At 32.3% G+C, this 27,448-nt stretch overlaps 1 protein-coding gene across 2 annotated transcripts; it reads right to left on the minus strand.

Annotated features, from left to right (window-relative positions):
• Window positions 1-18,812: 18,812 nt before the first annotated feature.
• LOC108463875 (MACPF domain-containing protein At1g14780-like) lies at window positions 18,813-25,831 on the minus strand. Of its 2 annotated transcripts, none has more exons than XM_017763853.2 (7): window positions 25,246-25,831; window positions 23,087-23,325; window positions 21,939-22,140; window positions 21,775-21,852; window positions 21,493-21,676; window positions 20,598-20,764; window positions 18,813-19,702 (listed from the first exon to the last, which is right to left on the minus strand). In XM_017763853.2, exons 1-7 carry the CDS (start codon window positions 25,492-25,494, stop codon window positions 19,013-19,015), a joined length of 1,809 nt encoding a protein of 602 aa, XP_017619342.1. In that variant the 5' UTR covers window positions 25,495-25,831; the 3' UTR covers window positions 18,813-19,012. The 2 variants fall into 2 exon arrangements, with proteins under 2 accessions (XP_017619342.1, XP_052876737.1); XM_053020777.1 differs by lacking the exon at window positions 25,246-25,831 and adding an exon at window positions 24,449-25,154.
• Window positions 25,832-27,448: the final 1,617 nt, after the last annotated feature.

The following is a 27,448-nucleotide window of genomic DNA, read 5'->3' on the forward strand; positions in this document are numbered from 1 at the left end:
AAACTAGACTCGCTTAAATTCCTACCATAAAATTTTCAAAATTTTTAGTTTAGCCAATTTGTACAGTTTATTCTTCAAAATTAACCCTTTTTTGCTGTTTGACAGCTCTGACCCCTCTTCGCTAAAAGTTAATTATCTCCTCATACGGGATTCAAATGATGTTCCCATTTGTTTATTTTCAAAATAGACTCATTAAGGAATATAATAATATAAATTATAACCCATAATTATTTTTTTACAATTTTTTTATGATTTTTCCAAATCAAAATAGGGGATGCCAAAAATATTCTGACTCTATCTCACGAAAATTCAAATATCTCATATTCTTATATTTTTTTCTTATACTGTTATTCTATGTGAAACTAGGCTTAATAAGCTTTAATTCCATATTTTATTCAATCTCTAACTCACTTTCTATTATTTTTAGTTTATTTTCAAAGTTGGACTACTACTGCTGTCCAAAACTATTTTAGTATAAAATAATGATAACTAAGTCAATAACACTTTTACCAATCACTCCAACCATCATGGTATAAATACATATCTTACATCGTTCGTATCCTTACCAGTAATGCATCATAACCTGAATTTGCTTCACATGAGTTGTATGTACATACCTGTACCACTCGTAACACGGTCACATACCTTCTCGTTTTGAACGTACCCGTTGGATCATTCAGAATACCAAGGGTTACTTGGAAATCTCATACATATAGCAACGTTTCAATGCTATATCTCCAATATGGTCTTACATGAAATATCATATCGACGCCATGTCCCTAACATGGTCTTATACGAAATCACATACCGAGGCCATATCCCGGATATGGTCTTATACGGAATCTTAATAACTTTATTGTTTGACATTTGTACCCTATTCATCTCTAAGATTCATTCGGGATTTCTCATTCATCGAAACTTCGTCAAAATCATCATTGATAAATTCATAGAAAAAAATGTACAATTCATGCAATATCGAAACATAAAATACATAACATAAGGTAGTATCATTTACACATGAACTTACCTCGATACCAAGGTTATCAAAAAGGGACCTAACCATCGATTCCTCGTTTTTTCCCCGTTCTAGGTCCGAACCTCATTTTCCTCGATATATAATGTCACATTTAGTCTAATTATTAGTCACATTATTTAATATGGTCCAAATATCATATTTTTTTAAAATTACATTTTTGCCCCAAAACTTTGTCATAATTACATTTTTGCCCCTAGGCTCGTAAAATGAAATGGACTCAATTTCTTTGTTACCCAAGCCTAGCCAAACCATTTTCATAACTATAGCATCTCATAATTTTCATTAAAACACACTCTTACTACACATTTTATAACTTTCTCAAAACGGTTCTTTTTGGACGTTTTCACCGAAAATTACTTAACAAAAGATGTTCATCTAACACCCAACATTCATTTTCTACCATTAGACATCAAAACACATGCATGTCATTCATGGGTAAATTTTTAGACTTGATCTCTAGCTTAAAATAATGGTAGAAATAGGTAAATCGAGTTACGGGAACTTAAAAAATGTAAAGAACTTTGAAAAGGGGGCTAGGGATCACTTACTATTGAGCTTGGAAGCTTGAACAAAACCATAGCCATGGATTTCATGGGGGTTTTGGCTAGAGCAAGAAGATGGAGGCCAATTTTGGCTATTTTGGGCTTTTAATTCATCTATTTACTAGATTACCTAAATGCCCTTAACTTAAAAATTGTTCATTTGACCTATCTCATGCTCATTTTTGTCCAACAAATGTCCAATGCTCCAATTACTATATAAAGACCTCTAATTTACAGTCCATAGCAAATTGACACCTTTAACATCTAGAACTCACATTTTGCACTTTTTACGATTTAGTCCTTTTGAACAAATTAAGTGCCCAAACGTCAAAATTTTTTAAATGAAAATTTCACAAATTCATTCCGTGAAATCATAGACCATAAAAATACAATAAAAATAAATTTTCTTATGTCATATTTGTGGTCCCAAAACCACTATTTCGACTAGGCCCAAAATCGGGATGTTACATACTTTGTATGTTTAGTAAGGAAGGAAAGTGAGTAAGTTATGCTTATGACCATCCATGTATTTTACATGAAATTGATGAGATGTGAATTTAGTTCATGTTGTATGATTAATAAGGAATGAATATGAGTAAGTATAGTGTATGAGCATGTTGAGTAACACAGGTATGTATGCCAAACTCATGAGAAATGATTTCGGTTTGTGATGCACATTTGGTGAGGATGTAAATAGGTAAGTCATACCTATGAGAATGATTTTGTGATGAAATTATGATTATAGGTCTATACTTATGATGTATAAACATGTAATTTTACCAATGTGGTGAAAATGAAATAATAAGGTATGATAAACTTAGTATGATTAATTTACACTAAAACAGTTTTGGACAGCAGCAGCAGTCCGACTTTGAAAATCCACCAAAAATTGTGGAAATTGAGTTAGAGGCTGAATAAAATATGACATTAAATCTTAATGAGTCTAGGTTCACATAGAAGAAACGGTGTAGCAAAAGAGTTTCATATTATGAAATATTTAAATTGTTGTGAGACAGAGTTAGAATGATTTCTAAATCCCCTATCCTGATTTAGGAAAATTAGTAAAAATGGTAAAAAAATAATTATGGGTTAAAATTTATATGATTATAATTTTTGATGAGTCTATTTTCAAAAAAAAAAACAGGAACATCATCCGAATCCCGTGTGAGGAGATAATTAATTTTTAGTAAAGAAAGGTTGAAGCTGTCAACTAGCAGAACAGGGGTGACTTTGAAGACTAAACTATACTAATTGGCTAAACCAAAAATTCTGAAAATTTTATGGTAAGAATATATGTGAGTTTAATTTTTGGGAAAATTAGCGGATCTTAATTTGGGGTCCTGTAACTCCAGATATAAATAATTTAGGTACTGTGACTCGAGAAAATAGCTTGACCTAAACATAGAAAAAAAAAGCAACTATGATAGTACTACCTTGAGATCATGTTGTAAGAATTGGTGGAAGCATATTGATAAATTGCTTATTATTTTCATATGGACTTACTAAGCTTGAAGCTTACCCCCTCCTTTCCATTTCTTTTAGCTTGTCAGGTTAGCTCGAGGTTAGAGAGCGTCTGAGGCAACATCACATTATCAAGTCACTACCTTTGGAATAATGAAGCATATATTAGAATTTTCAAGTGAGTAGCATGTATAGAGATCTAGTTTATTGACATGTGTTATTTTGCTTTGGCCAAATGTATTGACTTATATTGAGTTATATGTATATGGCCATGAAATGTTGCTCATATTGATTATGGCTTGTAAACCTAGATATTCATGTCATGTTTAATATTTATGATGTGATTATGTTTGTTTTCCATGCTTGTTCGATAATATGACATGTGTATTGGATGCATGCTCAATGACCAATTAAGGTGGTCATAGCCATGTAGTAATTGCACGTTATAAAACAACGTGATAATGGTTGAACATGAGTGCTTGATGGATAAATTGGTAACCATAGTATAATAGTAAAAGTGGTCACCAAGATGACAAGTCTTATGAATGTGAATTAAGGAATCTAGACTTGGTTTTGCATGAGTAGATGCATTGTTTATAAGAGGAAATGTTAATGTTATGAATATGGCTTAATAAAGGTTGTTTAATCACTAACATGATGCCATGAATTGTGGTTTTGATATGTATAAGGTTGTAAGGGTTAATGGGTAACATGAAGGCTTGGAAAATAACCTAAGTGTTGACTACACGGGCTGAGATAAGGTCGTGTGTCTCAACCATGTGAGGGACACGGCCTGGAGACACGGGCGTATAGCCTGGCCGTGTGGTTCAATTTGCATGCTGACATCATAAACAGAGAGTTACACGGCCTGACAACACGGGCATGTCAAAGGCACACGAGCGTGTCCCTATGTCCACACGGGCGTGTGACCTTATTTCATAGAAAGAAATTTTCTAAGTTTTCCCAAAACTTTCTAAGGTTTTCGGTTTAGTCCCTTACTACTTTCAATGCATGTTTAGGGCTTCGTAGGCCTGTGTATGGGACATTATGCATGTGTATGAAAATTTTTGAATTGAAAGAAATTTTGTAGCCTAGTTTTTACATGTTTGTGAACAATTAAGTTCGGTAATGCCTCGTTCCCTGTTCCAGCGTCAGACACGAGTAAGGGGTGTTACAAACCATGAGGGTAAATGATCAGCAGGTTACCTTCAATATGTTTACTACTTTAAAATGTGTTGATGTTAATGATGAATGCCATGCCATTGAGTTGATAGAAATAGTAGTGAAGGAATTCACCAGCTATTGCCATAGCAATTCTGATAGTGATGAAGACTCACTTGAGCAGAGTGATACAATAAGTTTTGAGGAATTCAGTGAATTTATGGAAGCCAAACAGATAGATAAGGGAAGAGGTTTGAAACCTTGGATTTATCAAATTGACCTTTGAATCCTCCTAAACCTTCTATAAAGAAACCCCTTGCACTGGAGTTAAAACCTTTGCTGCAGCATTTGAAGTTTGTATATTTGGATGAAAACAGTACTTTGTCGGTAATAATTTCTATGGAGCTGACACCCGAGAAAGAGGCAAGGTTGTTAGAAGTTCTTCGTTGATTTAGGAAGCCATTGGGATAGACCTTGGCTGATATAAAAGGAAATTAGCCCTACATTCTGCATGCATAAGATTTTTTTTGGAGGGTTGCCCTAGCAATTCTATTGAACAACAGAGAAGACTAAATCTGATCATGAAAGAAGTTGTCAAAAAAGAGATTATTAAATGGCTTGATGCTGGCATCATTTACCCAATTTCAGACAGCTCATGGGAAAGTCCTATGCAATGTGTACCCAAGAAAGGAGGTGTCACAGTGATAAGTAATGATAATAATGAGATTATACCAACTCACATTGTCACGGGATGGAGAATATGTATGGATTACCACAAGCTTAACAAGGCAACTAAGAATGAGCACTTTTCCCTACCATTCATTAATTAAATGTTGGATAGATTAACTGGAAAAGCTTTCTACTATTTTTTGAATGGTTATTCGGGATATAGTCATATTGCCATAGCCCCCAATGACCAAGAGAAGACAACTTTCACATGTCCATATGGTACTTTTGCATTCAAACGGATGTTGTTCAGGTTATATAATGCCCCGAAAACTTTTCAACATTGTATAATGGTCATATTCTCTGACATAGTGGAAAATTTTCTTGAAGTCTTCATGGACGATTTTTCTGTGTTAAGGAATAATTTTGATGATTGTTTGAAAAATCTGGAATTGGTTCTACGCCACTGTAAATAAATGAATCTTGTTATAAATTGGGAGAAATATCACTTCATGGTTCATGAAGGAATTGTCCTGGGGCATAGGATATCACAGGGGGGAATTGAAGTGGACAGAGCAAATATTGAAGTGATAGAAAAATTACCACCTCCCACCAATGTCATGGGTATTAAAAGTTTTTTAGGTCATGCAGGTTTTTATAGAAGATTCATTAAGGATTTGTCAAAGATATATAAACCCTTCTACACTTTGTCGGAGCAAAATAGACCTTTCAATTTTGATGAACATTATTTGGTAGCCTTTGAAGACTTAAAGAAAAAACTTATAGCAGCACCAATTGTAGTAGCTCCAAAATGGACATTGCCTTTTAAACTCATGTGTGATGCCAATGATTATGTTGTGGAAGCCATGTCGGGGCAAAGGAAAGACAAAATACTATGAGCAATATACTTTGCTAGCAAAACTTTATCAGAAGCATAACTTAACTACACCACCGCGGAAAAGGAGTTATTGGCTGTGGTGTTCGTGTTCAATAAATTTTGTTCTTATCTAGTTGGTATAAAGGTCATAGTCTACATAGATCACTCTACTATTAAGTATCTAATTAACAAGAAAGATGCTAAGTCAAGGTTGATTAAGTGGATATTGTTGATGCAAGAGTTTGACTTGGAAATTAGAGATCGAAAAGGGGACTAAGGATCAAGTGGCTAATCACTTTTGAGGTTAGAATCTAGAAGTAAAGGTGATCATGATACACTTATTAAAGAAGAATTTCCTGACAAGAAACTATTAGTTGCCATGGCATTACCTTGGTATGCTGACATAGTGAACTATTTAGTGAGTGGTGTGTTGCGACCCGATCTCAGCAGCCAGAGGAGAAAAAAAATTCTTCATGATGCCAAGCATTATTATTGGCATAAACCCTTCTTATTTAAACATTATGATGATCAAATAATAGAAAATGTGTTCCTGATGATGAAATACATAGTATTCTACAATATTTTCATTCATTTATGTACAGAGGACATTTTAGAGGGATGAGGATTGCTACCAAAGTACTTCAGTTAAGGTTTTATTGGCCAAGTCTATTCAAGGATGCTCATGAATTCTATCAGTCATGCGACCATTGTCAGATAATAAGAAATCTATCTAGGAGACACAAAATGTCATTGCAAAGTATACTGGAGATTGAGTTGTTTGATGTATGGTGAATAGAATTTATGGGTCCATTTCTACTGCTAGTGGGCAAGGTGTTCATACTGTTAGCGGTGGATTATGTCTCTAAGTAGGTCGAGGTTGTTGCCCTTCCTACTAATGATGTAAGGTCAATAATGAAGTTTTTATACAAGAATATTTTTACAAGATTTGGTACACCTAGAGCCATTATTAGTGATGAGGGATCTCATTTTGATTGTAAGTAAATTATTATTTTATTATTTATTTAGTGTCTACGGGATATTAATAACGTGTTGTAAATTGATGTTTTCCCTAAATCTTAACAATGACTAGACGATTTACACCCCAGAAAGCTATTTCTCGCATAAGTCTACCACTATCATCAAACATCTTAGCTATAGGCATATTGGAACCGGAAATGTGCAAGTGTACACAATCGCAACAAGTAATAAAGTGACAAGTAAATGTCGAGTTATCGTACCCACAAGGACTATGAAAAGAATTATTTGTGAATGCTATTTAAAACACTTTGGTGAAGAAAATATTTTGTTTGAAAAGGGTGATTAAAAACTAAGATTTTAAACTAAGTAAACTAAATAAATAAATCTCAAATGCACGATTTCAAAATATGAGTTTAATCAAGATGACATAATTGTGTTTGATTAATTACATTTCTTATCATCGAATTACTAAACTTATGTTTATATTATTACGAATAAATTCACGGCAACTCGATAATTTGCTAACTTATGAACATACTCACCTACCAAAATCCATTCATCTCTTGGACATATCTCTGTGTCAATTCAATCGATTAAACAAATCTTAATAGGCAAATATGTTATATCACATACATACTTATTAAATTGAAATAATCTCTTAAACATATCCCTATGTCAATTCAAACAATTAACTCAATTTAATAAGCACATAAAAGATTATGTGAGGTGTAACGACCCAAATTTTAAGGTCATCGGAAAAGTGATTTTTTGGGTTTTTGATTCTGAAAATTAGATTCGTAAATATTTATTAGAAATATTTACGAAGTTAAGTGAGAGGTTAATTAGATTCTAATTAAGTAAATCGCTTAATTAAGGTTAATTTAGTGAAAGGACTAAATTGAATAAAGTGTAAAATTTTATTTATAAATTATAGAAAAGTTAAGGGACTAAGTTAACAAATAAACCTTAAGTGACAAGTGTGTGATAAGTATAAATACATATGTATTATTTTAATTGGTATAAATGTATGAATATATATGTACTTACTTATTATATAAGTAAATAATAATATATAGTAAATTATATTATATAATTAATATATTAATTAAATAAAGAATGAATAAAGAAAATAAAAAAGTGTGTTATTAAATAATATACATCGATAATTTTAAATATTAAATTTTATGTAGCCAACGTAGTACCGGAAACGTCATCGAAAAAAGGGAAGGAGAAAGTGAACGAGGATATCGAGTAAACTCGAGAATTACGATTTGTATTTCTATAAACTATGCTTAATAATTTAATAAATGTAATTGTTATTTATTTTTAATTTTTTAGTATGTATGATAAATACTGTGATAGAAAATTGTTACTGTTTCTGTATTAAAATGAAATGATTCAAATACCCTATTAACAATCTCAGGCTAAGTCAGATATAATTGGCATGCCATAGGATTGGAAATGTTTAGGGATATTCCGACTGTGTGTTGATGGGACACTATATGTGTCGAATCTTTATTACTATTCGGATTCGTTCAAGAGGTACTCAGACTGATCATATTCTTATCTTATCTTGTTACCCTTATGGTGTATTCCGGCTTCGGCCGATGAAACACTATATAATATCCCGGTGTGTGGGTTAGATCTTTGTATCCGTCCAGGTCCGAGTTATGTTAATAGGGGTAAATGAAAGTACTAAAGACAAAGACTGACTGTTATTGATTATGTGACTGTGACTATTATATGATTATTAAAAGGTATCGAATGATATAGAATATATATAAAGAATTGCTTAATTACATTTAAGAGCTATAAGATGAAAACCAGAGATTAAGCTATTAAGATTATGAAAGTAAATGTTTTGAGTTACAATACATATAGATGGCTTATTATGCTTACAAACCGTAATTCTTGAGTTTACTTGATATCCTCGCTCACTTTCTCCTTCCCTTTTTTCGATGACGTTTCCGGTACTACGTTGGTTACATAAAATTTAATATTTAAAATTATCAATGTATGTTATTTAATAACACACTCTTTTATTTTCTTTATTCATTCTTTATTTAATTAATATATTAATTATATAATATAATTTACTATATATTATTATTTCCTTATATAATAAGTACATATATATTCATACATTTGTACCAATTAAAATAATACATATGTATTTATACTTACCACACACTTGTCACTTAAGGTTTATTTGTTAACTTAGTCCCTTAGCTTTTCTATAATTTATAATTAAACTTACACTTTATTCAATTTAGTCCTTTCACTAAATTAACCTTAATTAAGCTAGATTTACTTAATTAGAATCTAATTAACCTCTCACTTAACTTCGTAAATATTGCTAATAAATATTTACAAATCTTTCTAACAAATATTTACAAATCTAATTTTCAGAATCGAAAACCCAAAAATTCACTTTTTCGATGACCTTAAAATTTGGGTCGTTACATTTCTCCCCCTTTAATAAATTTCGTCCTTGAAATTTACCTAAAAAGAGATGGGGGTACTGTGATCTCATTATATCTTCCGGTTCCCATGATGCTTCTTCAATATTATGACTTCTCCAAAATACTTTTACTAAAGGAACTTGCTTATTATGTAATTCCTTTACTTCACGTGCCAGTATCTTAACCGGTTCTTCTTCATATGACAAATCAGGTCGAATCTTTATATCTTTAGTTGAAATCACATGAGATGGATCTGATCAGTATTTTCTTAACATAGAAACATGGAAAACATCATGAATCTTCTGTAATTCAAGAGGTAGAGCTAAATGATATGCCACCGGTCTAATTCTTTCTATAATCTTATATGGTCCACTATATCGTGGACTCAATTTACCCTTCCATCCAAATCTCAAGATTTTCTTCCAAGGAGAGACTTTAAGAAACACTTTGACTCCAACTGAATACTCAATTTCCCGTCGTTTCAGATCTGGGTACGATTTTTTCCTATCAAAAGCTACTTTCAATTTTTTCGAATCTTTTTAACAGTACTTTCTGTTTCTTGGATCAATTCTGGACCAACCATTTTTCTTTCATTCAGTTTCGTCCAACACACTAGTGATCGACATCTCCGACCATACAAAGCTTCATACGGTGCCATTTGAATACTTGATTGATAACTATTATTAAATACAAACTCAGCTAACGGTAAATAACGTTCCCAACCTGATTCAAAATCAATGATACTAGCTCGAAACATTTCTTCTAAAATCTGAATAACTCGTTCAGACTATCCATCAGTCTGTGGATGAAAAGTTGTACTAAAATGAAGTCGTGTATCGAGAGACTCATGCAACTATTTCCAGAACCTTGATGTAAACCTTGGATCCCGGTCAGAAATTACCGATACAGGAATACCATGTAGTCTCACAATTTCCCGGATATAAATTTCTGCCAACTTTTGAAGTGACCAATCCGTTCTGACAACTATAAAATGAGCTGACTTTGCAAGCCAATCAACCATCACCCAAATAACATTTTTCTTACTTGCTGACAGTGGTAATCCGGTTACAAAGTCCATCGTGATGCAGTCCCATTTCCATTCAGGAATATTAATAGGTTGAAGTAATCCAGTCAGAACCTGATGTTCAGATTTAACTCGTTGACATGTTAAACATTTAACCACATATTCCACTATATATTTCTTCATACCTGGCCACTAATATAGTTCTCGTAAATCATGATACATTTTTGTTCCTCCAGGATATAATACAAACTGATTATTATGAGCTTCTCGAAGAATCAATTTCTTTATTTCAGAAGTAGTTGGGATACAGAGTCGATTCTAAAACCTCAGACAATCATTTTCATCAATACTAAAGTTCCCTGTTGTACGTTCTGTACCATCTCTCTTTTCTTCATTACTTCACCATCTGTCAATTGTGCTGACCTAATCTGATTAAACATTATCGACTTTACTCTTAATTCAGCTAGAAGACCACCATCGTTTGTGATACTAAGCCATACAAACATTGTTCTCAGTTCAACTACATCATTTCTACTCAGTGCGTCAGCTACAACATTAGCTTTACCCGGATGATAGTCAATAACACAATCATAATCTTTTAAAAGTTCTACCCACCGAAGTTGTCTCAAATTCAACTCTTTCTGTGACAGAAGATACTTGAGACTTTTATGATCAGTGTAAATATAACACTTTTCGCTGTATAGGTAATGTCTCCAAATCTTCAAAGCAAATATCACTGTTGCTAATTCTATATCATGTGTCAGATAATTGCACTCATGCGGTTTCAATTACAGTGAAGCATAAGCAATTACCTTTCCGTTTTGCATCAGTACACACTCGAGACCATTTAAAGAAGCATCACTGTACACAACAAAATCTTTTCTCGACTCTGGCAAAGTCAATACTAGTGCCTCTGTCAACATTTGCTTCAACATTTAAAAACTTTTCTGACACTACTCACTCCAAACAAACGGAACATTCTTTTGCAGTAACTTTGTCATCGGTAAAGCAATTTTTGAAAATCCATTAACAAACCTTCGATAATATCCGACCAACACAAGGAAACTACGTACCTCTGACACATTTCTAGGAACTTTCCACTGAAGTATGGCTTCAATATTTTTTGGATGTACTCTTATCCCATCTACTGATACTACATGACCAATGAATACAACCTCCGTTAACCAAAACTCACACTTACTCAGTTTCCCATATAATTGTTTCTCTCGCAATATTTGCAAAACAATTCGGAGATGCTGTTCATGTTCAGTTTCAGACTTCGAATATACTAAAATATCATCAATAAAAACTACAATAACTGATCAAAGTACGATTGGAAAATCTGATTCATAAGATCCATAAAAGCAGCTGGAGCATTTGTTAATCCAAATGGTATCACTAAGAATTCATAGTGCCCATACCATGTACGAAATGCTATCTTCGTTACATCACTCTCCTTTACTTTCAACTGATAATATCCTGACCTCAAATCAATTTTTGAAAACACGAAAACTCCCTTTAATTGATCAAATAAATCATCAATACGAGGTAACGGATATTTGTTCTTGATCACCTTATTCAACTATCGATAATCAATACACAACCACATCGAACCATCTTTCTTTTTAACAAATAACATTGGAGCTCCCCAAGGTGACGTACTAGGTCGTACAAAACCTCGATCTAACAAGTCTTGCAGTTCTATCTTCAATTCCTTCAACTAAGTAGGTTACATTCAATATAGAGGTATTAACACTGGATCTGTACCCGAGTATACTTCAATCGCAAATTCAACTTCCCTATTAGGAGGTAATCCAGGCAATTCCTCAGGAAACACATCAGGAAATTCACATACAGTCTGAATTTTACTACACTGATTCTCAATTAAATCATAATTAATAATATGCTAAGAAAGCAACACACCCTTGATTAAGAAGCTTACTAGCTTTAATTGCTGAAATAATACGAACAGTCCCACTGGTCCGAATACCATTTACTTCAATCTGATCACCACTTTCATTTTGAACAGTGAATTTCTTTTTATAACAATCCAAAATTACTCCATGTTCTGACAGCCAATCCATACCCAGTATAATATCAAATTCGCCAAATGGCATAATCAACAGATCAACAAAAAAGATTTTCTTTTGAATCATTAACGGACATCTTCGACATTTCTGATTCATTAACATAGTTTCCCCCAATGGACTAGACACTTCTATCGTTACTCTAGACAATTTAGGTTTTAAATTTCCTGTCTCAACTAGTTTTGTATTAACATAGAAATGTGACGATCCTAGATCTATTAAAACATAAACAGGTTCTAAATGTAATAAGAATATACTTTTCACTACATCATGAGCATCTCTCTAGTATCGAGTTCTTACAACATATGCTCGGGCTGGAGCTCTTACTTTAGATTGCTGTGTAGCATTTTCACTAGCTTTCCTAATTCCACCTCTAGCAACTAAACCACTTTGGCCTCGGCCTCTGGAAATAGATTCAGATCTTCGTGATACTGTTGCTGCTGCCTTACCAATCTTTGAACAGTCCTTTAAAAAATAATTAGTAGATCCACAATGGAAACAACCCCCAGTTAACTTTCTACATTTTTCCCTATGTCTGTTTTCACAATATTCACATTCTGGAATTTCAACATTCTGAGCTGGGCTTCTGATACTACCAGTAGATACAGTAGTTTGTCTTTTTCGACTTCTGTCTGTTCTTTCTGATCTTGAACTAAATCTTCCATTACCACGAGATTCCCTCAATCGTTTGAATTGCAGACTTGAACTAATAGTTCCAGGACATTTTCCAACTGAACGGACAGTTTCGGACTTTTTACTCTTCCCCAATACTTGCTCAATCATTTTAGCTCTTTCTACTAAATCTGCAAACTCTGTAATCCGTAGAGGCATCAAATGCAGTTGGAATTCATCTCGCAGTCTTCTTAGAAATTACTTGCATCTATCATCTCAGTCGGTACAAATTCAGTTGCATATCTGCTCGGTCTCAGAAATTCCCATTCATAATCCACTACGGACATATCTCACTGTTTCAATATCAAAAATTTCTTCTGAAATTCCTGTTGAAAGAATTCCTAGTTTACCTGTTCTTCTGGTATATTCTGAATCACTGATTCCCACCATATGTAAGCCTCTTCTTGTAACAAAGAAACAACACATACTAAGCTTTCCTGTGGTGTACATTCTAATTGCTTCAAAATTCTCTTGGTAGTCTCTAACCAATTTTCAGCTATTATTGAATCAGTTCCCTTTGATCCCAAAAATTCTGTAGCTCCATACTTTCGCAGTTCCTTAATAGGGGTTCGTCGGGTAGCAGAGGTAGAAATACTAGCAGGCATACTTCCTACTGATCTTTGAAGAGCTTCGGGAATCATTCTAAATATTTCTGCATTATCCCTTCCAATATTCAGTGGTTGGTTACCTACCGGGTTTACACTTGGGGTTACAGATTCAGATTTATTTACATCACGTGATTTATCTCTACAGTAAATTTCTTGATCGGTACCCTCGATACTTTCGTCAGACATCTTTTACTCGTTATAAAACAGAGTTAATTTATCAGTATATATAAATCAGCATCCAATCCCGACTCAAAGTTAACATAAAAATGGCATATACCTCTAGACTCAACTCCGAGCTCGATTTAATCCCAGAATCAACTAAACCTGAGTAGCTCTGATACTACTAAATATAACACCCCTAACCTGTATCCGTCACCAGAATAGGGTTACGAGGCATTATCATACTTATACACTAACATTTATACAAAATCGAGTCATAAATTTTACATTCCAGATTAATTCTTTTCAAATTTCATCATAAAGTCCCTAATATGGGCCTATGGGGCCCAATACATGCTTTGGAAATGGTTCGGGACTAAACCAGTAACTTTGAAAATTTTACCTTAAAGATAGGGGCACACGCCCGTGTGGCCTGGAACACGGTCGTGTGGCCAGCCCGTAGGGTTCCCATTGCGGTGTGGCCAGCCCGTGGGCAGATCTGACTTGCAAATTCTTAGGCATCAAAGGAGCACACGGCCTAGGCACACGCCCATGTGGCTAGGCCGTGTGGTAATCTGATTTTTTACCATTTTTAGGCTATTTTCACATGTTTTTGATACACGACTGTGCTTGAAACCCGTGTCCTACACACGACCGAGACACACGACATGTACCTAGGTTATTTTTGAAGTTATTTTATTTATAAGTGATGTTGGTAAAGAATGTTAATAGATAGTTAATTAATGTAATATGTGTGTTATAATATAGTCCATTTTGAATTGATTTGAATGGTATTTATGTACAAATTTTGAAGTTGCTTTGTTTAATGGTTATTGAATACATGTGTTAGATTATTATATTGATGGTTTTAATGAGTATTATGTGTGTTTTATCATGTTCTGGATTGGTTGAAAGATTGTATTTCAATCGTTTACTATTCAATGTTTGCAGGGTTGGTAAATTTGAACTATAAGGTTCAATTTGAGTCCACACGGCATGTCAAACGGGCATGCGATCAGACCGTGTGAGACACACGGCTTGCACACGGGGCATGTTGATAGGCTGTGTATCCCCTGCCTCCTTAAATGTGAAGTCAGGATAGTACACAGGCATAGGACACGGCCGTATGTCTTGGTCATGTGTAGGACACGGGTTTCAAGCACGGTCGTGTGTCAAAAACATGTGAAAATAGCCTAAAAATGGTGAAAAATCAGATTACCACACGGCCTAGCCACATGGGCGTGTGCCCAGGCCGTGTGCTCCTCTGATGCCTAAGAATTTACAAGTCAGATCTGCCCACGGGCTGGCCACATGGCCATAGGAACCCCACGGGCTAGCCACACGTCCAAGTTCCAGGCCACACGGTCGTGTGCCCCTATCTTCAAGGTAAAATTTTCAAAGTTACTGGTTTAGTCCCGAACCATTTCCAAAGCATGTATTGGGCCCCGTAGGCCCATATTAGGGACTTTATGATGAAATTTGAAAAGAATTTATCTGGAATGCAAAGTTTATGACTCGATTTTGTATAAATGTTAGTGTATAAGTCTGGTACCCTATTCCGATAATGGATACGGATTAGGGGTGTTACATGACGTAACAAAGTATCCTTACCTTGAAACAGTTTAATCACAATAATCTTGCAAGTTATGCAAGGCAATTATATCATCAGATACCATTGCTAATTTAACCTTCAGCTACCTTAGATGATTAAACATGCACTGATTAAGTACTATGTCTATTAATTACAATTTCAATCTATTTAAATAATTAATTCATTAGTTACCTAACAATTGTAATGCAAGAATAGCTTAGTCATTATTTTACTTAATCAAGCATTTTACAGAGGCCTATAACAACATAAACACAATTTTAACAATTTAAGAAGACGAAATGCAATCAACCTAACACGAATTAAATTCAAGCTAAATTGATTAAATTAACCATTCCAACAACATAAATATTCATAGATATGTTCATCATAACAACAACAAAAATTAACGAGATAGGGAACAAGAATCAAATCTGGTGTTTTTCCATGGCATGACTAGCTTGCTCTGTTATTCGTTCTCTGTTGTCCTCATTGATCAAAGCTGCTACGAACACTTCAATGTTGCTCCAAAATGGCTGATGAACACCCCTTTTCCAAGGGAGGAAATATGCAAGAGAGCAAGAGAATTTAGAACGGCAAAGAAGAGAGAAAGTGGAGAGACGAGAGAAAAGATGTGAATGAATTGAGGTATGTTTCAAATGATCAGCTTAAGGGGGGTTTTATAGCTTAAGAGGGCTGCTAAAAATAGCTAAAATTAGCGGCCAAACAGCCCTTCCTTGGTCGGCCACACAAGTGGCAAGTTTGATGATTTCAGACTTGCTAAATTAAGCTTGGGGCAAATCCAGAAAGCCACAATTTGTGGAGGGGTTTGAATGCTATTTGAACAAGTCTTCAAGGGCCTCTTTGCAAGCTAAATAATTAGACAATAAGCTGATTTGGGTCAGCACATGGGGCTGTTTTGGGCTGTCCATTACTTGTCGGTTCGATTCACTCGGTTCGGCTCAACTGGACCACTTTTCATAATTTATTAATAATAATTTATTAACCAAATTAAATTGGATATAAATTAAAACTAATTATATTATGAATTAATACACATAATTTTGGACCATCTTAGGCTGAAAATTAATTCACCTTGATACTTCAAATTGCTTCTCGGTTTTGTGCTTTTAGCAGTGTTTGCCGAGCCATTTTTCGCTCTTTGTGCAAATCTGTCGAAAACAACCAAAATTCATCAAAATAAATTATAAAATTAATTAAAATTCAACATGTTCATATTTTAAGTACACTTTAATTATTTTATAAAAATTAATTGTTTTTCGACAGGAATTTTATCGAAACTGCATGAATTTAAGTTAAAAAAGGCATGAAAAAGTGTGTAAATTTTCATGTTTCCATATATTACCATTCTGACCTCCTTGATTCTAACCATCTTGATTATTACCCCCTTGATTCATTGCTCGTTGTTCTCGTCTTCTTCTAAGCAAAGTTCTTTTAATTTCTAGATCTAAAGGATAGAATTCTTCAATAGGAATGCCTCTATGCATAAAGCTAATACAAACTTATGAGGATCACAAAACAAACAAATTAAAAATTGAAACTAACAATGAAATTGCAATAATAAAAATGAAAGTTACCAAATTTCAATCCCCGGCAACAAGGCCAAGAACTTGTCGCATGTGAAATTATCTGTGCAAGTATACACATCAAATCAAATAATAAAGTGATGAATTAGTATCGTTCCCACGAGGATTGGATATGTTCACTTTGTTTAAATTATTATATTGAACATGAAAGATGATTAAGGTAATTGGTTTGTATTAACATTAAAATTGGGGTTTACATAATGAGAACGAAAGTAAATAAAAAAATAGTATATCAAGAAAATGTAACAACTCAAAACACATGAACTATGAACCTTGGTAAGGTAGGAATATTGATGAAGGAGGCTGGGATTACTCAGAGATTTGTTACAACTATATGACAATGCCATGGCAATATTATGGTAACTATTACTGCTTGATTGGGTTAGTCAATGGCTTACCTCTGTCAAAAGAAAAGCCTAATATCACTCATCCCAAATGCTTGATTTGGTTCTGGAACTTCTATATTTTCTTCCTCATCTGTTGAAGTATTTTCTTCATCAGATTTATAACTAGTTACATTTAAATCTTCTTGATTATCAGAATTACTAGAACGACTACTTTCTGTAGTATCATAATTTAACATATAATGATAATTAAAGCGAGTAAATAGATCTTTATGTTTTCATAAAGTTCTTCTATTAATTTTAAGTATTCTATTCTTTCATTTTTATCATTACTTTAAGTAAATCTGATTTTTCAATGTTCTATTAATTCTTTATAAGATAGAAAATCATATTTTGTTGAGTAATATTTTTTCTTTTCTGCTTTTTAGATTTTTATTTCTATTAATAGTAGAAGATGACTATTCGAAGAAGTTTCTTCTTTATCAAATAAAGTTAAAATTATATTGCTATTACCATACTACAAAACTCCTAAATTTATATCTCGATTCTATATTATTATTATTAATAACCTGTTCTAATTTATTATTAACTTCTAATAAAATTTCTTTAGATTTATTGTTCAAATCTAATTCCTTGATATCTCCCATATGATTTACCTTTTCTTCTATATTACTAACTTTATTATATAATTTATTATAATATATAGAGGTTATATCCATTAAACTATTAAATCCTTTATTGAGGGCCAAAATATTATTTTCTTGCTTAGAATTTATATGCATAATATGATTGCAGATTTTATCTTTATATAATCTGTTTCTTCCATGTTATTTATCTATGGTACCTAAAACCTTCTGTTACGTTATTATGTCTTAACACACAAAGGCCTAACGTCTATTATAAAGACTTTAACAGGCAAAAATAAGACAAAATAATAGATATATGGGTTTTAGATAAATAACCACGTAATTAATTGATTGTCGATTAATATATTTATCTATAAATATATAAATATATAAAAAATAATTAAAAGTCTTGAAGAACAAGATTTAGAAATCATTATGAAGAGGAAATAAATCTGAAGAAATATTATATGAGTTAATATCGAAAAAGATTACGATTCGATGAAGAGGAATATATATTTATGTTTAATGTAGATAGTAGTTCTAAAATCAATTAGAAAAAATCCTAAGTCTCGAACAACAAGATATAAATTTAAGAAACTTTATATTCTATACCTATTGGTTTATTAAAAATACATTATAATATCTTATAATAGTTATTTATATATAAATATTTTATCTGAATTTTAAATATATTTTTATTTTATAAAATGTAAATATTTATATATATTATAATAAATACATAAATATTCTTATTTAATATGTAAATTGATGATATATAAAATTTTTCATCGCTTCCATGCTCTTCAAATATAACCTTTTTATTTATTATTAAAAATAACAAATATGGAACTCTATGAATGAACTGAATGTTTCTTTTTTCTTTCTCTTAGTCCAAAAATAAAGAATTAATAAAATTATAAGCAAACAAATCAATGACAATAATCATTTCTCGACTTTGGGCTGCAGCTTAGGTGGTCAGAATGGCTCAAATTTGGATATAACTACACCACTCTCTACTTGTACAAAGAGATTCAAACCAAAAATAAATTCAACCTATATATGTGTGTATATATATATATCGATCACACTCTATATGTACAATAGAGGCCGATGGTCATGGATAGTCCAACAATGCAAACTTTACTTGCAAGCTAATCTTACCACCCTCATTGACTATCTTGGCTGCAGTTACCAACCAATGTCCCGGAGCATCATGTGGACCACGCACAACCTCAGACATGTCCATATATTTTAGTAGTTTTTTAGAGCGAATTGGTGCAGGTGGACCATCAGGATATACACCTGAATTAAGTGCAGTTGGAGCTTGCTTTTGTTGTTCGTTGACTGTCCGTTGAGTGAAAGTAAAAGTTGTACTAAGATTTGTAAGGAAATTGGCCTTACGAGTAGTTTCAGGTGCAACTGCCCACTCAGTCTTCCGGATAGTGCAGTTGGGTATATGAGTATACAGCAGACGGAGATGCAAAACCGTCTTTGCCCACTTCCCTGTGCAAAGAAGCTGTGCACCAGTTACAATAAAAACACCACTTGAGACTTCTTGCAACCAGTTAGGATCATGCTTAACTACAGATGTGCAAACATTTGAGTATCTCTTCCACCTGACTGGCTCTAAAAATTGATCGCTGGGCCTATAGTCGTCTGAACCTCGCCATTGGCATGGCCTGCCGGATGTTGTCATCATATTTGGAAGACTTGAGAGATGTTGCACATGTAATGCCAATCGGTTGCATTTTTTTCCTTCCAAGTACAAACGAAGACCAACTACTGGTTTTAGATCACTTGAAACCTGCAATTGTACGAAATATTTAAATTTATTTTTACAGTAAAACTGTCTTTGTCTGCAAAGAATAGCTAAAAAAATGGATGAAATTCGATAGCAATTCGGAGGGGTGAAGCAGTTTAAACCTATATTTATACATGTAGCACATCTACATGGTTATGCATACATGCCTACACATGTATATCTACATGGACGAGAAAGGTAAAACCACATTTAGAAGTGTGTTTGTTGATAGTTGTTACTGCTAAAAATTCAATTCAAACGTTAATATCCACTTCCAGAACTCAAACTGTATTTTCTACCAGATTATCAGACAACTTTACCATTAAAAAACTGACCATTTAAATATTAAAGATGTTTTTATTGTCGCCAATAAAAAATTCAGCGTAATTTCTTTCCAAGAGTAGTAACTCAACTCCACTTCCTACTATAGGCTTTTACCAAGAAAATATGGCATTTTAATTATAATAAGGTGACTACAGTCTACATCAAATCTCCTAGAACCCCGCCAACGTTGTTAGTACCAAAGATGTGCAAGTCATACTTACCAGTGCCATATATACTGGTTTCAAGCAAAACTGGTGCAGTAATATTAAACTTACTTTTAGGATTCTCTGTGCTAGCAGTTTGTTCATGGAATTTTAGTTAAGTCCAGGTTCAGATGCTGTCATATGCTTTTAAATTATATTGTGCATTGCTTACACAAAGAACATGTTAGGTAATGAATTAGTAAATCTTCCCCTTGATTTCAGGAATTATAAATTTTGGATCTTTCAAGACTTCTGTTCTAGATGAGAAGAGGAAGAATAATAATTCAGGTGACAAGACAATATGATGATGAAAACAATAAAACTAATAAGCCAATTATTAGAAGACAATGCTTTATGTGCTGCTTGACTACCTGTGCACAGCTGACTTGTATCTTAGGACCCAGGAAAGCGAATTGCAGGGAAGGGCAAGAAGATTTTTTCCTCTGATGCCTAAGAGGCAGTTCACAGAACATAGGAGCCCATTGTCGTGGAACTTGAAACTCCAAGAAATAACGTAAGTCCTCTGGAGCAGGCTTGTCTACACAGATTCAGCAAGTTAAAGAACTTTACTTTCGCAAAAAACTAGAAATATATAAAAGTATGATAAGATTAAATGATATGTAAAATTATTGTTAAAAAAACAAGAGTAAAAGTCCTCAAACAGCCATTACTTAAGGCGAAATGTTCATTTTCCTTCAGCTTGATTTTTTATTTTTTAAAAATATTCAAGTTGCGTACATATTTTATTTTTTCCTACCAAGTATAATGTTAAACGAATACATTCTATTATGCTAAATTTCTTAAACATAGCATTGACATGTCAGATTCAGGCAACGGGATATGCGGCATATTTTATTTCCAGCAGGGACACAACAGAGGGTAGATCTTTTCTTAGACCTTGAAGCACTTCCTCTCCAACTAAACATGCCTCAAACTTCAGCTTCATACAAAATATAAACAATCGCAAAAGAAAGTAGTTAAACATATTCTTCAATTGAATTTGAACACAAATTTTTTTGACAACTAATACTTGAGAAGAATTAATAATTTTAAATAAAATAAGTTTTTTTGTGAGTTTCATGTTTTATTCTTTCCAACCAAAAATCTATAAACTTATCCCAGTCTTACCCCAAAACTGTTACTCTAGTCAAGTTATTCAGTTAATATTATTTATTAGAGAAGAATTCCAACCATCACCAACATCATATTTGAAGAAAAAACCCAGAACTGAAGTTATTTCCATTCATCAAGGAAAGCAGTACTTACAACGAAGATACAAGTTGATCGCATGGCTAAGATACCCACTTCCTGGAATCCCAGTCAGAAGAGAAGTGATTGGTACAAACTTGAACAAAATTCCTTCTGGTTTAGTAGGTACAGTCTGGAGCCAGTTGGAGTGACTACGCAAGACCACATTTCCTCCCCTTTTTGAGGAAATGATAGTGAGTCCCTATTTAAGATGAAAACAAAGGAAAAAGAAATAATTTATGGCTTCTAATGATAAATTAAACAAAAAATCACAGAGTAACACTCAAGTTCTAGACTCACATCTTTGCTTGATGTTTCCGCAATGCTGGCCAGCTGCAAGGAGTTTGACTTGAATATGTGGTTAAAGACCTCGGGTACCTGCATAAATAAATGGAATTTAGAAACAATACTGTTGTTTACCAAAAACACAAAAGATCTCTTAAATTTCAATGAGATGCTAATACCTTTTGTTTGCCATCTCTTGTTTTTCTCTGCAGTAATGAAGGGCTTTTCCCATCTGAAAACATAACATCTCCAAGATCCTCCAAATACCCCCTGAGCTCAGAAGGAGGAATTGCAGAGGAATAGTTCTGTCTGACACATAGCAAATCTTGACCTCCAACAGCCATTCCGACTATTATGTGCGTCCCATATGTCTGTATGAACCTGCCTAATACAATTTGTTAAATATGTACTGCATGAAACCAATAATAATGATACTAATAGATGCCAAGCAACCAAAATGATTCATGTTTTTCCCAGCCAAATTAGACACGACATTATGTGGCAGAAAATTTGATCAGCACAAAATTTACATGTATACACACAATATATATATTTGTATGTGAATGTAAGGATACTCCCAACCCCCTTATTGTACCATTGGAAAGTGATATTCTAACCAAAGTGTTTGTAATAAACCTCTTAAAAATTCCTGTTTTAGTTCAAATTCATATTTGTTATCATAAGAGCAGTAACCTGGCTCAAAAAGAAACAGATGAAAGAAAACCAAAATGCGATACATAAATCATGTAGGACAGCTAGGGATGATTTCATAGTGCATGAATGCATGGTTGCCTAGGTTTCCAAGGACCCTAGTCATGGGTGCAACCTTACAAGAGAAGGGAAACTATGAGCAGAATTGTGAACTGTTAATTAATGTTAAGGTTGCAAGTTAATCACATAGTATTCAAACTGAAAAGATTATGGTAGATGATAGAATGCAAGCATGTTAAATAACATGGTCAATCAAAAGGATTGCACTGCTTTCGGAGGAAACCGGTGAGAACATAACATTTTCTAAACCAGAAGTATTTCATGAGAAAGATGAAAATAAGTAGTACAGCTCCATCATCATCTCATAATTTAATTACAAATTGATGACATACTTTTTCAAGCATACAGCCATGCAGTCAACCTTAACCAGTTGAGAACCACAAATAATTCTGCATAACCAACAATGCCTTTCCTTTAATATAGGCAAGAGTGTAAAACAAACAATCGGCACCATTCATTGTTACGCAAACAGCCTCCACATAATCCATATGATTCCTCATTGATACATAATGATCAAAATGCCAAGAAACTGCAAAACAAAGTATCAGAAACATACCTTGACAATGCTTCTGGATCCCAGTGAGATGGAACAGATTTCTTAACACTATCATGTAAAACAAGTGGAGATGCTGTAAGGTGTAAATGATATAACGAAATAAAGTAACTATCAAAAGCAAGATTTTTGGTGTCTGCAGCATCATGAAGCCAGTCTCCAGTCAAATCAAAAATTGTGTTAAGATAGCCTGAAGGAACCTTTCCTTGTATAGAAGATTTCTGATTAAGAAACTCAGACATCTGCAAAGGAAGAAAGATTTGGGGTCAGAGATAAGGTACATCATTGATACAACATTAAATAAACTAATTTCAACCTCTATACTGCTCTTAACACGTACAGCATTTAACATAAATAATCTTAGATGGTTTTCATATTAAATCTCTTTTTTTTTCTTTTTCACTTTCTTCATCCCTAAGGTTTGGGTAGAAAACCTTTCAAGATATTTTGACAATAGGATTTTGAAGTAATCAAAGTGTATTAATATCAGCTATTACTAACAACTGGTAGAGTCCCTAGATCATGAAGCAGATATCAGGAACTCATAAATATAGTTACTTTTTTTTACTTCTGGAATGGAGGTTCGCTTCAAGTTTAAATTTTTAATATCTGTTTATTTCAAACAAAATTATTAAAGAAGAGACTATTGCCAAAAAAATAAACATTACTAGCAGATTGAAAACTCCGATAAATGAGCTTCAAACTATGAAAGCTTTTCCACTGCAGCAGTCCATAAATGTTAAATGATCAAAAGGAACCACTCTATATTTAAGTGATTCAATCACTGAAATTTTTCTGTTTTACCTACCAAAATCTATTAATTTCAGCATCTCAATGCCAACACTTGTGGACTCCATTCACAGAAAAATGCTTTCACATGAAACCTTAATAATTAGTAACGGTATCTATGACGTCAGATTCTTTCCTATCTCATTTCATTACAGGGAAGTAGGTAGGACCATATTCAAATGCACAATTCTTAATTAACGTCGAAGAGAAAATTGTTCTCATTTTTTAAAACAGGATTAACTTTGAGCTCAAACAAAAAATGCTCTTCAAAACATGAATCAGGCAGAAATATCATATCCCAACTCTACTGATATTCCCAAATCAAGATTATGGCTTATATTATGAATCAGCACATAAAAATATGAATAAAATATAGAAGTAAATTGTTTCTTAAATCAATTGACACCATTAGTAGAGAATTAGCTAGAGATTAACTCTTAACAGAGCTCTAGACTTTCAAAAAGTTGAGTCATCCCAAAAAATGCTCAAATCACCTAAAGCTCAAAGCTTATTTTAATAGCAGAGTGTGGAGAAATAAGCACGATGTAAAACCATTTATAAGACATGAAAGACAACCCTAGAAATCCATCCTTCAATATCTCTACTTCTTTCCTTATTGATAACCAACATCCCAGAGGAAGAAGAGGAACTCCAAATGGTGAAAGTTCCATGAGTCAATTAGCCCCTTCCCACCTTCTTCACTTGTATGGTTGTAAAAGAATATTAAAGAAAAATCTAATTATCCATTCAAAACAACCCAATTTATATAGGCACCATTAAATACAAATCCCATCATACATGCAACCTAACTTTGTTTTCCAAAAAAGAACTTTGAAGTTTCAAAAAAGATGCACTTAGTCAAAAGAGTTGAATATACAAGTCTATCCACATGTGACAAAAAGGTAACTTTTGATCCCACCATTTTCAAGGCTGATTCACCATAAATTAATGCTTATTTATAAAACACAAAGTTGTGATTCAATTTTCAAAAAACATATATACTTGGGAAAGAAAATGTTCTCAGCAATAGCAACTTCGCAAACCACACTAGTTAAGGAATCAGATCAGGCATTCATTAGCATTTCCCATGGTCAAAATTTGTATTCTTGTTCGATCCCGCAAATTTCGGAAACTTTTAGAAAAGTTTTTAGACTTGACATAAGTCGGTCATTTGAACTATTACTATCAAAAATGACAAAACAGAACAAAACCTGATTCACTCATGAATCAGGAAACTGATACAAATCTAAGTTTGAGGAGGGGAAAATATGAATTGGGTATCTGAAATAACATCTTAACCACATAAAAAATAAAGCCCCAAATATTTTATCAAATAAACAAAAGAGAAATAGAAAAAAGAAAAGAAAATAGACCTGATTGAATTCAAGAACATCAGATTTGAATCGAATACGGTCGCCTTTATCAAGACGAATATCTTGAGAAACATCTTTGATAGTAAAAACACCAGGCAATACAATGTCTCTTTTGTCGATTTCATCAAGCACCACCAACCTTGCTCCTTTAGCATATTTCAACCTGAAATCTCCGCTAATATCAAAGCCTTTTCCCAAAGCTTCCATAGCTCTAACCTCAATTGGCTTCTCACTTTCCTCCGTCACCATTCCTTTTCTTCTTCTTTTTTTCTCCTCTGCTCTGCTAGCTCAAAGACTTAAAACAACAGCAACAACTTCAAAATTGTAGCTTTGGATTGTAGTGTTTCTTAAAGAAAGAAATAGTATTTGTACAAAATTTGACCGACAGCTTTATTATCGTAGGCCACTTTAGACTATCATAAATGGATATACAGTACATACATACACACATACACATGATCCACCAGGCAGGAAGACAAAAACAAATTGAGTTTACTTGTGCGTTGAGGGAGAAGAAAAGGTTATTTCTTTTCAACGTTCTTATGAATTTTGTATAGAATTGGAAGGGGAATATTTGAAATTTAATATTAATATTAATATTAATATATTTGATAAAACTAGGAACGAGGAGATTTCCGGGAAAGGGAAAAGTTTGTGGAGCGCAGTAAAATTTTTGTTTTATTGGTATTTATTTATTGCTTATCATCGTTTACCTTTAATACAATTTTTGAAATAATTTATAATATCTCCAATTTTTAATCTATAAATGCACAATTATTTTATTATAATATTAGTTTTTTTTTGTGTGTGTGTGATGCATTGATTGTATATACTAATAAAAATAAATAAGTTTAATGTTTTAAGATTTTTGTATTTAAAATATTAATTACAGGAAGATTGATATGGTAACTAAAATTAAATTTTATTTGAATTTTTAAAAAATATTTAAATAAACTTCAATTAAACAACTAAAATAATTGTTTGATAAATAAAACTAATTATTAATAATTTTATAAAATATAGAAATAATATTCGGAGAAAATTTGTAACTCAAAACTAAATTAGACAAATTAAAAACTATTTTAAAATTATTTTAATTAATATAATTTTTAATAGAATAATTTGTACCCTTTTGAATTTCATTAAAAATAGTTTTATAAACCATATTAAGAAGAACTATTTTAAATTGTAAAAAGAAATTGTTTTACACATTTTTAAAAATAAATATTAAACATGATTTTAATTTTATTTAAAATTAAACTAGAAAAAGTGTATTTAATCGAAAAATAATTTTAATAATATACGCAGAATTAATTTAGAGTGTCAAATGTCATCATTTTAAACTATCTTGATTAACATTCACCCTTGTACTATATATAAAATTAGTTTTCTTAAAACTAAAATATTAAATAAGAATATATTAGTGAAATATAAATATGTTACTCATCTAAAAATAAAATAAAATAATATAAATTATAAATAATAATGAAATTTATGTAAGTAATTTATTTAAGTAACTTAACATGTGTTTAATAAAGTATTTTTAAAGATATGTTTTAAAAATTTAATTTTTATCTTTCGTGAAATATTGTTTTCATATTTATTGCAAAAATAATTTAAATAGATTAAAGAAAATGTATAATCCATTTTAGCACGTATCAGTTTTTTTAAATATGAACAGAAATGTTTCTTACTTTTTTTTTTTAGAGAACCTTGTAATATATAAATATATATATGACTTCAGTATTTCTATATTTACAAACCGGTACGATTAACAATTTATTGTATTTAATATCTAAAATATATTTAATAAATTCATATTTGTTTATATAAAATAGATTTATACATAATATGATTTTGAAATGAAAATAATAATTGATAACTAAAATTTTAAAGAAATAAAAAATTTTGTAAAAATTTTAACCGTATTTAAAATTATTTGAATGTTTATGTTAAACAAATTTAATTTAATAGGAAATATATTTATTTCTATAATATTTTTAAAACTTTGTAAATTTTACATCCATTTTAATTGAAATATTTGTTTCAAATTTTTTAATTTTAAATTTAGAAAAAATTGTAATTTTAATTGCAAAGAGTGTAATTCATTAATATTTATTATTATAAAAAATAAATATGATTTTAATATGTAACCTCTTCAACCCAGTCTAGACGTTAGATTCAAGAGATTACATCGCCACTT

The sequence above is a fragment of the Gossypium arboreum genome, chromosome 10, assembly GCF_025698485.1.
Source record: "Gossypium arboreum isolate Shixiya-1 chromosome 10, ASM2569848v2, whole genome shotgun sequence".
NCBI lineage: Eukaryota > Viridiplantae > Streptophyta > Magnoliopsida > Malvales > Malvaceae > Gossypium > Gossypium arboreum.

Coding starts and splice junctions, on each gene's coding strand:
- LOC108463875 (XM_017763853.2), bottom strand. CDS start 25,494: ATGGTGACGGAGGAAAGTGAGAAGCCAATTGAGGTTAGAGCTATGGAA. Junction 23,326..25,245: donor ATGTTCTTGAATTCAATCAG/GTCTATTTTCTT, acceptor CTTCCTTTGCAG/ATGTCTGAGTTTCTTAATCA. Junction 22,141..23,086: donor GATCCAGAAGCATTGTCAAG/GTATGTTTCTGA, acceptor TGTATTAGGCAG/GTTCATACAGACATATGGGA.